This window comes from Bombus pyrosoma, linkage group LG14, assembly GCF_014825855.1.
Source record: "Bombus pyrosoma isolate SC7728 linkage group LG14, ASM1482585v1, whole genome shotgun sequence".
Lineage (NCBI taxonomy): Eukaryota > Metazoa > Arthropoda > Insecta > Hymenoptera > Apidae > Bombus > Bombus pyrosoma.
In genome coordinates this window covers 8,876,302-8,890,202 of record NC_057783.1, presented here as the reverse complement: position 1 = coordinate 8,890,202, position 13,901 = coordinate 8,876,302, and the positions used below count along the sequence as shown (strand labels likewise).

The 13,901-nt window shown below is 33.8% G+C and overlaps 1 protein-coding gene across 1 annotated transcript; it reads left to right on the top strand.

The window, feature by feature from the left end:
* Positions 1 to 943: 943 nt before the first annotated feature.
* Positions 944 to 13,835, top strand: LOC122574998. Its single transcript, XM_043743298.1, has 9 exons — positions 944 to 1,097; positions 2,246 to 2,330; positions 5,740 to 5,871; positions 6,831 to 6,923; positions 8,654 to 9,268; positions 11,351 to 11,614; positions 11,966 to 12,030; positions 12,104 to 12,142; positions 12,615 to 13,835. The coding sequence occupies exons 2-9, from the start codon at positions 2,249 to 2,251 to the stop codon at positions 13,659 to 13,661; spliced, it is 2,337 nt and encodes a 778-aa protein (XP_043599233.1). The 5' UTR covers positions 944 to 1,097; positions 2,246 to 2,248; the 3' UTR covers positions 13,662 to 13,835.
* The last annotated feature ends 66 nt before the right edge of the window (positions 13,836 to 13,901 follow it).

Below are 13,901 nucleotides of genomic sequence, written 5' to 3'. Positions count from 1 at the left end.
AAATCGTAGAAATTAAGTTAGAAGGTGATATTATATGAAATTTAATGTATAGAGTCGCTGAATCGAATATCTAGTGGCAGAATAAATTACAAATATTACGATGGGACTTTGATCCTACTGACTGAGATAAGACAATTTTTAAGATCTTTTTCTATTCCATTCGCATATCGCGTACACAATAAGAACTTTAACTGCTGCAATACGCAGAATAAGCGCCATTAAAAAGAGGCATTAAATTGTCATAGGAGCGTGTTATACATAGTATAGCATAGTTTATAGTCTCTATAAACGCTATAATAATGTGCGATACATTACATGACAAGATCGTTCTATACTGTAGAACGATTTTATATTGAACCAGAGTTCGTTATTATATTGAGCAGAAATTAAGTAATAATTAAGCTATTAAACAGAAGATAGAATTAATGATATAAAAGTACGAAAAAAAATTAAGGAAGAAATGGATTAAAAATATTTCTGTTCGTGGCTCGGTTTAGCAAACCTCTGTTCCAACATCATAATTGGATAATGACATCATGGAATTGCAATGTCGAGTTCCATGATTCAACCTCTATCTCGAATTTTCTGTCAATATCTTATTTGGTTGCTAAATTGAAACTCAAACAACATTGTTCAGGAATTTCTCGTTACTGGAATTTGCACGCGTTTCACATTTTACCACTGGACAAAAATGGTAGTCAGAATTAAAAAAATTTTAAATAAATATCTCCAAAATACCGTGATGATTATAGAAATTTTCATTATACATTCAACATCATGTTTAAAAGTTATTCTCAAAAGTGAATTGAAGCCTCTCTCTTTGAAGATCGTATCTTTTTTACCTTTCTCGTGGTCATTAAAGCGATTATTTACGCTCAACATATTCTATTTCCTTTTACGTCACGTTGGCGCTATATCAGTCTCCTTTTCGGAGTTCCTTTCTCTCCTTGTTTCTCGCACGTAACGTCGTTGTCCGTCTTTGTTCGACTCGCGCCAACGTCAGGTCAGTAACGATACAGCATTTCACCAAATGTTCAGTGTTATACTGACTACGCGTTGGAGTAGACATTTGTGCATATAGTGAGTGAGATTTTGTGGTAAGTTTGCATCATTTCCTCATATAACGTTATTGCTTTGTGTCTTTTTAAGAATTTTCGCGTTAATTATGCGATGTAAGTAACTGAATAGAACGATATGCCACGTTGAAACGAACGACGCAATTTACGGTTTCTCCGTGGCTTGGCAAGGTCAATGGATTAAAAGATTGCAAATTCAATGTTACCAATGTGTTTTCCGGTGTTAAGATCTGAATTGTTGGCAACTTAATTCAATTGTTATGCATACTCGAGAAATACGTGTATCATTTGTACGTGTAGTACATTTGATGCGTTTGAGGTTAGGTATTCCTATACTAAGGAGTACAAGGATAGGTATGACGAGTGAGATTAAAAAGTGAGACTAGTGAGATAAGGACAGGTGAGGAATAGAACACCTGCTTGAGATAGGTTATATGTTGCCTGTAATTACCGCTGAAATTGTAAATCTAGTTATTTTTTTGTTTTCGTTATTCATTTTTGCGATCTAAAATTAACATTAAACGTTGATTGTCAGCTTTGATATGTTTACCACTTGGTGAACGTTCTTTATTTAATATTTGTTTAATAGAACTTTAATAGAAATCCAAAACATCTTCTATTACTTCGTTTAAAATTATAATAGAATCATTGATAAAATACTTTTGGCACCCATTATTAATTTTAATGTTGGATACGTCCTCTGGTTTTATAAACTTTTTCTTTTATTGTTCTTTAAATAATAAAAAGAGTAGAGAGAATATTAATATTATTATAATTCTGCAAAATTCCACGAAATATTTATATTATGATTGCAGTTTATTTGGAATAAATGTTATGTGAATTTCTCTAATTACATTTCTTTATTAAGTCAGTATTAAATATTCAATATTTTGTAAGTGCGTACTTGTCTTGAATGTACGTCTGATGACATGGAAATACGTTGTACGTTGCATGACGTTTATCTATCCCCAGGCGATACATAGTGTAAAGACTCTATAAAATATTACACAATATTACACATAGCATTATTACGTATTAATTTTTAATCAATCCTTTATCAAATAATTTTATTCTTATAGTGCTTAAAGTAATATAATTTAAAACGACCAAAGAATAATTAAATCTACGTATAAAATTAGGTTGAAAGAAGAACATTTTTTTAATTACAGAAAATGTTGTCCAGTTCTATACTGGGTATCCTTCTGGGGACACTCTTACTTATTACTTCGGTTCCCGATGCAGCCTCATACACTAGTAAGTAAAAATGTAATAAATTCAAGTAGACCACTTTACAAAACTTTTTCTTAATTCAGATATATATAAATTTCTGCAATGAACAAAATAGTGCATAAAATATATCGTATTAATAAAATATCGATTAAAATTTCAATTTGTATATTTCTACAGTACTTGTTTAAATTGCTAATTTGTTGTAATTGTGGTATTACAAGCCAGCTTAAATCATGGTGTTGCAATTCAATTGCCAATGGCCAATCGTTTCGTTTGATCGGGATTAAGTGGGCTTAATGGAAACAAATGATCGTTTTTAATCTCTAACTCGACCAATGTAATTACATCGACCTTCGTCGTAATCGTCGTCTTTGTCCTTTTCCGCTTCGTAATCTTGTTAAATAAGGAAGAAGAAACCGTGACAGGAACCAAGAGATTTAATGACATGTATATTCGAATCCTAAACTCAACTATTTATTTCTAGTCGTCCATGTTTATATTCTTATTAATGATCAATCTTTGAAAATATTTATACGAGCAAATTTTTGTTTTATTATTGGAATAATATTGGATTATATAGGACCCTGTATTGGATTTTCCAAGAATACAACACTTTAACGTTGGCTTTGAAATATATTTCACAATTCCTGTTTATCGCATAAGAATTATTTCCTGTTAGAAGCTTTATGTAATCAAGCTTATTTAGAAGCTTATTACAAGCGCCTCGAGAAAAACCATGTCAATAAACAATTTTCCCAGATATATCCGAATTCATTTCAATAACAAAGATATCTCATTAATTGTTTCCTCTGAATTGGCAATCTTACTACTCAATCAAATGGCTTAAATAATACATATGTATAGAACAGTTAGAAGATTAATAGGTATATTTCCGATTCATTAACTATCCAATAGCAAGTTTCCAAAGTGAATACAGTATTTCTTTTAAAGTTAAAAATTACTATTTCTGTTGAAAGGGATGTTATAACTATTATAACTGGTTGGACTAATTTTTAAATTGTTCCAGAACTTCTCTCTTAATTTTCCTGTGAAGCTTTTTTGTGAGTTAAATGAAATGTTGAAAATGGAGTTCTCTTAAATGGCTAGAAAAATACCGAGATTAAAATCTTTCTGTTAATATTGATTCGCTGTTCAAAATATATTCTGAAATATATGCCTAATATATTTATTACAGTGCCATTATAAAAAAAAGTAATCTTATTCATATACATTTCTATTTCTACGTTTATTTCGTTAAACGTAATACATATATTAAATAAGGAGTACCCGTTATCACCAATATGTCATTATTTGATCAGAGCCCCAATGCTCTTGACCAAATTGATATAATTAATTACCGGACCTTAATTGCTACTGTTGAATTGATATTTACGCAAAATGTGACTGTTATAACCGCATATGTACATTTCATTTTCACGGAAGATGAATTGGAACACTGTTCACTCCGTCTCAATTTATTTTTCACAATTATCGTTATTTCCACGTTTATCACATAACACCGTGTATCACTTCGAGAATCATTTCGCCGCGTGTATTAACGTATTTCGATTGATTCCTTACAATTACAGTTGTCGGTCTTATCACATAACACCATGCATTGCTTGAGACTTATTTTGCAGCCTATATATATAATACCTCTATTGTTTCTACGATTCTTTCGTTCTCCCTTTTATTATTGGATATGACAAACGTTTAAGGACAATTAGAGAGAGGATCATTAGCCTAGTTTTAATATTCTCTTTCTAGTTGCCCATCCTTTTATTCCATTTCTTCGTATCTTCCCAACACGTAGGCAGAGGTGGATAACACCAAGCTGGGCGTTAACTCGGCAGCTGCTTCTCTCTTTCTCTCTTTCTCTCTCTCTCTCTCTCCTTTTCTATCCTCTTTATCCTTCCCTTGCTGCTGGATAATTGAGAATCGATGGGGTTATATGGGGATGACGCTGTGGTGCTTGAATAGAATTACGATTAGCAGCGTTACACCGATGCAAGTCTTGGTTGGATAACGTCAGGCAAATGTGCGCTGGAAGTTGTATTTTCACTGCAAGAAACATTTTCTCTAGTATTTAATAAATGCGGATATACGAGCTTTTTCACCGCGTCAAACGAAATTGGCAAAGACACCTATGCTCTTGTGAATATTGATTCAAGTTGCGAGAAAAAAATTCCAAAATTTCTACTACTTAATTTACATTTCGATTTGTTTATTACAGTTACAATCTGGAATAATGTCCTGTTATATTGCTTCGTTATTATTATTCGTTATTATTCGAAAACATTTAATATAAATTTTTAGAATCTAATCGTTCATTTGCAATTCAGCAATTGTCAACAGTCAAGGCTTAAGTCAAGACTTAATTGTCAACCAGCAAAGCTTAACAGTTGACGCTAAATATAAAAAGTAATACAATACCAAGACCATGTACTTTGAATACGTAATCACACAATTATTAATTGCGGCCAAGGACGCTGATATAAAGAAATGACAGAATTGACCGACTATAGATATTTAGTTATTTATCAAGTTATACATTATTCACTAAACAGCAACTTTAGTTACTCAGTTGCTCAGTTTCTATTTGAAGTTTTAGTGGAACTCTGCATAGGATGTGAGATATTGAGTTAAAGTCACTTAAATGTAAATATACTTACTCTGTTTAATAGTTACACGTTACATGGCCGGGCATCTAGGCGTGTATGTCCTTAAAACAAGTTTTAACAGCTATCTATGCAACAAATAATTACTGGCAACTACATTAACGTCATTAGTGATATATCAGTATAAAACAATCTGAAGGACTGTGCCTTGCGACCAGCCTCTATCAGATGACCTGTCTATAGTAAATATTTTATGGTTACATAAATATACATCACATCGAACATTTAAGTTTCATTTCTTCAGTGTCAGGTGCGTCCTCGAAAATATAAATTTCCATAAATGTTATACTCTACTGATTACATAGATAAAACATCGCATACATCATATTCAGACGTGTTGCTAATTAGTTTGCTAAAATCTCTAGATGGTTTAAATAGTACTTAAAAATAAAATCAGTTCTGAAACTTCGTAGACCTATCGTGTATATTTCAGGAACGCTGATGGCATCAAAAAGTTCCAGAAGTATATTTTCTTATGCTACAGTATAAACCCACAATCCTGTGAATATATAACGGTGATACTTCTCGGCGAAGTACGCATCGTTTACGTGCACTTTTCGCGCGACCCGAAATTAAAGCTTCCGTAGCCATTTGATCAGGAGTATCAGAGTCTCCGGTATAAATTCCATTTATAACACGTCCCTTTCTTCGAGTGAACATTTAACGAACCATATCCAATTGCGAGATCATGGTATATTACTAGAACTTTCGCCACTAAACGAAAACTCACGGAGGGGTTACTCTCTGGTTTGCAGAGTATGGAAGGACATGCAAGGACATCGGTTGCAGGAGGGATGAGGTCTGCGTGATGGCCGAGGATCCTTGTTCAATCTACCAACGAGATAACTGCGGTCGTTATCCGACTTGTGCAAAAGCTCATCCAGGCGGTAAGAATGTTGTTGACCTATCCATAAATATAATTTTCCTGTCTCATCTCGATGAGGAATGGACGGGACACGGAAAATGGGAGGAGGAATAAAATTCTGCACGATTGAATCGGGGTTGATGACGACGGTTCTTGTTAATTTTGCATAAATGATAATCGATGATTTTAATTCGATTACGTTTCTTATCGAACGAAACTCATTTTAATGCAATTTTTGATTCGCGAATGCTATATCCTGTAGTGGTACAGTATTTTCGAAATGAAGATATTAACGTATCGATATTCCTATCAATTAACGAAGTCGTGTAACGAATACTGCAAAATTATTTCGAATTATGTATTACGCGAATACACAGTAATGAATACTTGTCGTATCAATGGAAATTAAAGTGTAGAGAATTTAGGATATAATAATGATTCATGCATAGAAGCGTGTTTGGAATATGTTACTAATCAAATATAGTCTGTTGTGTTTTGAATTAGAATCTGTGTAACGCGAACGTTTCAACCCCTTTCGGTGCATAAATTATTGATAGCTTCATTACTCTTCAATCAATTACAAGCTCATTAAATTTTAATCTATTGTGTGTAAGTTACTGACCAGTCGCATACGAAATTGTTCGCTTTATGATCGATAATACTAATAAATAGTACTTGAATATTTCAATGAATTCAAAATAAATTACACCGGTTAATCGCGTTTATCAAACATCATAATTATTATACAGTTAGCTACGTTTCTAACTTCAATACTATCATATTCGAAACGCATATCCGATGAACCTAAATGCATCGTTATCGATCTCGTTGTTTGCTTTTTTTTTTAAGGAGAACTATATTTATCATTTCGGTCACTGTTCCCTATTATCGTTTAAATATCATCCATATTATCAACGCGACTGGTCGTGAACTGAAAATGCGAGGGATTCAAAATAAATATTTAATCTCTCTTATTTGTAGGTGCTAGTTGCGCAAGCACTATATGCGGGGAAAATGAATACTGCAAAACCGAAAATGATGCCCCGACGTGCGTGAAAAAATCAACGGCAGTTGGTGAGTGTTTAAATTATTTCATCTTTTATTCGCTACTACTGTGATTGATTATGCGTACACGCTTGTTGATTAGCATGAAAACTTAAGCGCATGTCAGAGGTACAACGAACAAACTGTATGAAATTGAATCACCCAGATAAGAGAGGAATACAATAAATATATGCAATTAATCGTGCATTATTGTATGCGATTTATTAATTTATAGTTCATTAAGATATATTAATTAAAGAACGCTTTTACTTGTAATATGATATTATATAAAAGTTATGGAATAATTTCATTCTATATTTGCTAATGGAACTTTAAGCTGTTGTAATCCTCTCTCCATTGCGGTAAAAACAAAGCTTTATACCAGGCTTTTTTCCCTATTTTTCATATATGCATATTTTTATAAAATGAATGGAATTATTTCTTTGTTGAAATTTATAACTTTTTAATTGGTTGGAATATTCCATTGAGTTTTATCCATTTGATGGTTTTAAATATCTCAGCTTTAAAATTTTGAAACTAGATTTTGAAACTAGATTTTGAAGCAAAACTAAACGTGATTTACATCGTTCTTTACTAACGTATAAGTCTGTGAATCGTTTCGAGTGCAAATTACAGTCACGCGTGTTGGATTCATTAAAACTTCCGGTGTTCTTGGTCTTAAATATCATACATAATGTTCCATACGAATCTTCGTTATTCAAATTTATTTGATCTTGCAAGTCTAGCTGATTCGCAAGTATTTATCTTTCTGACAATACACCTTTGTAAGAAGATTTTTATTGCATATTATTGTTTAAGATATGAAATATCTTAAATGTAAGTGCAACAGTTCGATAAAATCCATTTCTCATGAAGTGGAAGTAAAGTTCTCGAAATAAAATGGCATTTAAAATCATAGAATTTCCGTAATTTTTCGACATATTGATAAGTGTAGAGCGGGATGTAACGTAAGGTGGCGAACCCCAAGAACCTGTATGGCAGATTTTTTACTCTTCTTAACTTTTTCGAACACGACCTTTCCATTATCGTCTCTTCCTACACGCAAACGTATAGATGCGCGTATACTCACGTAGCGTTATAGGATTTTGAAGAAATTGCTCTCGAACGTATAAACTTTTAACATCCTGTCGAAGAATGAAAGAAAAAGTGTATTATTCTAGTTGCTAGCGAAATTGATTTCGAACGCGTAGTTTATGCAGTTACGTTAAAATTTCTTCATTCCACAAAAATAAAATAACGTCTGAAACTATTCATTGTATAATCATATTCAATTTTCACTGTCTAATAATGAAGTTAATTATTTGTACGAACGAATATTATGAAGTATGACATATTTTTAACTTTCTCTACGATGGTTTCAACGCAGGATTGCTTCAGCATGTAGCATGGATCTTTTTAACGTTCACTTCTAACGCTTTCCAATTATCTTTGCATACGTAACAGGGGATGAAAATTACGCAGCACAATTTTCAGAATTCTCGCATAGTACCTTCGTTCGACTAACTCCGTTAAAGCGAGTCACTCTAAAAATCTCCAATTTTCTAGCGAAACGTTTTTAGTCGGAATGCGTTCACGTAGTCGTAATCAAGGTGTCTGTTTTTAGTATGAAGCTCCTATCATATTTTGACAATATTCGTTTCTTTCTGTCTGATGTTCCTATTGATTTTTAAAATTCCTTGATTATAATTGAGGAATACCCTAGAGATAAAATACGACGTAGAAGAGGACAATCTTTTCAGGATACGATTCGGCGGGCGTTTCTTACGTAAACGGACAGCGAACCAACAACGACGAGAATCACGATAAGACCAGCAACAGCGCTAGCAATTCGAACCCATACGCGAATGCTAATGCACCCCCGGCTCCTGCTGATCCAGCAGGAGGATACCATCAAGTGAATTCTGGCAGCAATTTGGGTTATCCAGCATATCCCAGTAACAGCGCTTCTAACAGCGGTTCTAACAGCGGATATCCGCCTTATCCCTCATCGAACCAAGGAAATCGGCAACAAGATTTAGGATATCCGCCGTATCCAACGCACAACAGAATGCCAGTGCCTGGACAAGCCTATCCCGCTAGACAACCTGGTCAATCCAATTATCCTACTTATCCAGGACAACCTGCTTATCCAGCGCCGCCAGGATATCCTCAACAATATCCCGGATACCAGAATTATCCTAATGCGAATTATCCTAATGCGAATTATCCCAATGCGAATTATCCTAATCAGAATCGTATGTACCACAATAATGTGCATTCTGGTTATCGAAGAAATAACGCCATCATGCATTCTCCGTCCTTAATGATTATCTATTCAGCAAGTCTTATCATGGTATTGGTGAATAGATTATCATGATTACATGTGCATTGGGTTCTAAGTGTCTGTTAATACTTTATTCGATATGGATGAATAATAGATGAATCTTGGGCGGCAAACTTTTGTTTGTCTGATCAATATTGAATTATATATATATATATAATTATAGAGAAATCTTAGTGGAATTGTATATATTTATAATATGTACACGTAATTATGGAAAGAGATTATAAGTACCTTCACTACTTTCGTCCAATAGACTTAGGGAAATTTTTTTTTAGCGTTACCATGTATAATTTCTGGATATTTTTATGTTGAAGTTAGTGAATTCTATGTATATTCTTCCTCTCTCTCTCTCTCTCTCTCTCTTTATCTGTCTCTTTCTTGCTACTAATTTATTTTTTACATTTCCATCATTTAAAAATACATTATGGTAAATTAATATCTTTAGAAGATTCAATAACAGGTTGTAGTAATGTTATGTTATTTCATTACTTTCTGTTGTTTCTTTTAGAATAATATTTGAAAAAGAAAAATATATACAAGAATTACAAAATGCTTTATGAAATTACAAGATGCTTTAAGGAATTATTATTAAAGATATTATCTTTCTATCATTTTTCTTTTTTGCTCAACGTTTTCCTATCTTTATAAAAGATTCATTCTTAAAATTGTAGTTACCATTTGATATTTTACTATGATGCATTATGTGCCTTCCAACGTGTCTTTCAGCCAGCCCACCGATCGTTCTTTTTGTAATGTATATATGATAAATGGAGACGCAGAAAATATAATAACATTTTCCATAGAGATAATTCCAATAAGATTTTCAAACATGTTGGGCGCTGAAAATGCATTTGACTGATTAAAGTCACGCTGTTTGAGGTGAAAGTTCTTCCATTTGATGCACTCTTTTTACTCGTGCTTTACCTTAGAATTTGATGACCTATTTTTTTCTTTTGATGTACACAATGATTTTACAATTTGTCAAAATGTATGCTTCCAGCGATAAATTAAAAACAAGAAATGATATGTCGTCAAGCACATAAGTTGACGAATTCCTCAAGCACGCTGATCGCAATGAGTCGATTAATTTGGTACCTGATATTCTGAGTATGATCAACGAACAAAATTATTCACTTCTCTTTAAACGAACAAACTATCATCACATGAATGTTTTATCTTCCTTTTTTTAACAGTGCACATAATTAGGTACTGAGATGATAAATTTTCGTTGCGAGCCAGATATTTTTGCCGTCCGAAAAATAATTTCTCTTAGTGTTAATAAAATCGATAAAATCGATATATCTGGATTGATGTATATTTATAATACGTATACAATTATTTCTATATTGACAAATATATGAAACCAGTAGCTATTGTGCGAACTCGTTGAATCGGAATAAAAATAATATGATTTCTATCAAATTCATAGATTTACTACAACTACCTGTCATCTGCTCTTATTTAGCTGCAGTCGCCTGGGAACCAGGCTTTAGGATTAATTTCTCGAAGACGTAGCAAACACCGACTGATCTCGTTATCGTGTCGAACCCTGACACCTCTTATCTACTTCAGCGTGCGACGTAGAAGTACTTTGTAGGTCACAGTTCTTAGCTGGCGGATAGTCATTTTACTTTTATCAGTGTTTCTTTCAGCATTTTTTTACGGTGTTTTTATATTGCGCTTTTGTTCAAAAGAAACTACGATTTCCAGCTACTTTTAAGATATCTACTTCTGTTCTAATTTTTACTTCGATTTAATTTACTTTTATTTTATTATACATACATTATATAAAACATTTACTTATTCTTATTTCATCTAATTATAGCTGCAGGTTTATTAATACCCATTAAAGGCTTAAGAGTTAACTCAGGCAATTCATATTTTTACTTGTCAAAAATAAATTGATGCCCAAAATTGAAGAGTGGAAGTACAAAGTGTAAACGAATTAACAATTATTAGAATGCATGTTTAAGGAGAGACAACTCCATTATAACATTGGTACGCAATAATCGTTATTTCTAACACTAACTAACGGCTTATATATTGTGTGCGTCGAATTTAGTTGACTTTTAAGTACGATATAGCTTTTGACTACCACTCTTCAATGTGACAGTGTATCCAACACCAAGACCAGGAAAGATTAGACCAACTCCACCTACTCCACCACCGAGATCTTCTCCCAGTGGTTACGGTGGAAGAGTCAGCGGTAACTCGGGATCCAGAAACACTATTGGAAGTGGTTCTATTTTTAACCGTTTGTTCGGGAATGATTATGGTGTAACTACTCCTAGGACCCGTACTCAGCAAAGTGGTAATGGCTATTACGATACCCATACCTCTGTGGACGATCAGGGAAACCGAATTTGGAGATTTTTTGGTTAAATGGAGCTCATTGTCAATTTATAACTTACTTACCTTACGTTTAGCTTTCGCTTTAGGACCGCATCTTACTTTCTACATTAGAAGCTGCAGTTATATCGCAAGACATACCATATTTATATAAAGAAAATGTCCAAATTGTGCCATTTTTTGTATCTAGCGTCGATATACGAGATATCTTGTCGATAAAGAAGTACTTACCTTTAAAATATTTACTCTGGATTCTCTGACATTTAATCTTTTATTCAATAACCTAAATTATGACGATGAACTAATTTAATTTTATATTATCTCCAGTTTTGTAGGTGTTTTATTATCTTATGAATGACTGTGGTTTCTTTCATTATAGTGCCATGTTACGGTTGTGCGATACATTCTTATTACGTTGTTATGACATACAGGTCTATTAAATGCGTAGTACTTAACAAGCATTTGAAACATTTTCCTATGTAACGAACAAATGTAATAAATATATGTAATTCTTCAGCATACTATGGGTGCTTTTAATTTGAATAGTTCCAGAAATGTATTTTCTTTATAAAAAAATACAACAATTAGATGCCAATAAAATGAATTATAAATAAGATTATGTAATTGTTTAAAATACTCCACGCATTTAGAAAGTCGAGACACATCTATGTGAATCGTTTATTGCAGTAGCACACTTACAATCTTCAACACTTTTAACAAACAGAAGAACAAACACATGAAATTGCATGACTGAATTACTCGTTGCATAGCCTAGCTTTCAAACAGTAACAAGAAACGAATAATCAAGATACAAAAATAATTCAATCACACATACGATATTAAGATACATTTACATTACAGTTAGCTTAATAACATACTAATTCAAATAGTACAGTTGCTCGGGCATTGGCAGCGATATTGACTGTGTCAGCAAGGCTGCTTGTGCAACACAGAAGTGTGATAACAATTAAGTTGGACTCGGCATGGCATGGGGCACAAACCGGAAGAGAATATTTCTAAAAAATTAGGAGATAGATAACGAATTGTTCACAGAGTTCGATAATGACAACAAGATAGTCAGAAGACGAGAAAGCGCCAGCGACGTGGACTCTTCTGCATCTGACGTTCAGTCGACAAAGGGATCGCAATCGGGATATCCATCAGGAAGCGGATATCCTAGCTCTGATTCTTCCAAAAATTCCGATTCATTCTCCGCAAGCCAACCAAAATCCGAAAGCCCAACCAGATCGTCCGGTTATCCAAGTAACTCTGGTTATCCTTCGAACTCCAATTATCCATCCAGTGGTTCATCAGGTTATCCTTCAAGAAGTTCGGGATACCCGTCTGAATCAGGAAGCTCATCCGGTTACCCATCGAGAAGCAGTTCTGGTTATCCCTCTGAATCTGGATATCCTTCAAGAAGCTCGTCTGGTTATCCATCAGGATCCGGATATCCTTCGAGAAGCTCTTCTGGTTACCCTTCGGAGTCTGGTTACCCTTTGAGAAGTTCTTCAGGATACCCATCAGGATCTGGTTACCCTTCGCGTAGTTCGGGCTATCCATCAGGATCGAGCGGTTATCCTTCTAGTTCCGGAGGATATCCAGTGAGCTCCGGTTACCCTAGCAGCTCCAGGACGAACGAAGAAAGTGTTAAAAGAGTAGATGCCAATTCGGTGAATGCCGCGTATCCTGGATATCCTAGTCAAGCTAGTCGAAGCAATTCTGGATATCCTTCACAGTCAGGATATCCTTCACAGTCAGGATATCCTTCACAATCTGGATACCCATCACAGTCTGGATATCCTAGCCAGTCTAACTCATATGGTAACTACTATCCTGGATATAATCAAGGTTACCCACAGGCATATCCATCTCAAGGAAACTATCCTCAAGGGTACCCACAAGGATATCAGCAAGGTTATCCACAAGGATATTCGCAAGGATATCAGCCTCCTCCTCCTCCTGCCAGTAAGAAGCCTAACTTTGGAGACCAGTTAACTAATATAGCTAAAGATCTTGCTGGAAGAGTTCTAACTCAAGCGATTATAGATAAAGTTAGTGGAAGATCGCATTAGTGTTTTAGAAGATCTTATAAATTCTTAAGATATTATTATATATACGATTAATTATGCTTTCTTCGAGATAATCATTGCTTATAGCGATATTACTCCATGTTAAATAGAATTACTGACAAATTGTAGAAATAAATTCTTCAGTAAGATTTATGATTTACTGATTATATCATTGCATTTTATTGTCTTAACGGGATATTTTTCTTTCAAGTACCTTATAATTTTACAAATGATATAAGTTTT

Coding starts and splice junctions, on each gene's coding strand:
- LOC122574998 (XM_043743298.1), top strand. CDS start 2,249: ATGTTGTCCAGTTCTATACTGGGTATCCTTCTGGGGACACTCTTACTT. Junction 9,269..11,350: donor ATTGGTGAATAGATTATCAT/GATTACATGTGC, acceptor TCAATGTGACAG/TGTATCCAACACCAAGACCA. Junction 12,143..12,614: donor ATTTGAATAGTTCCAGAAAT/GTATTTTCTTTA, acceptor CTAAAAAATTAG/GAGATAGATAACGAATTGTT.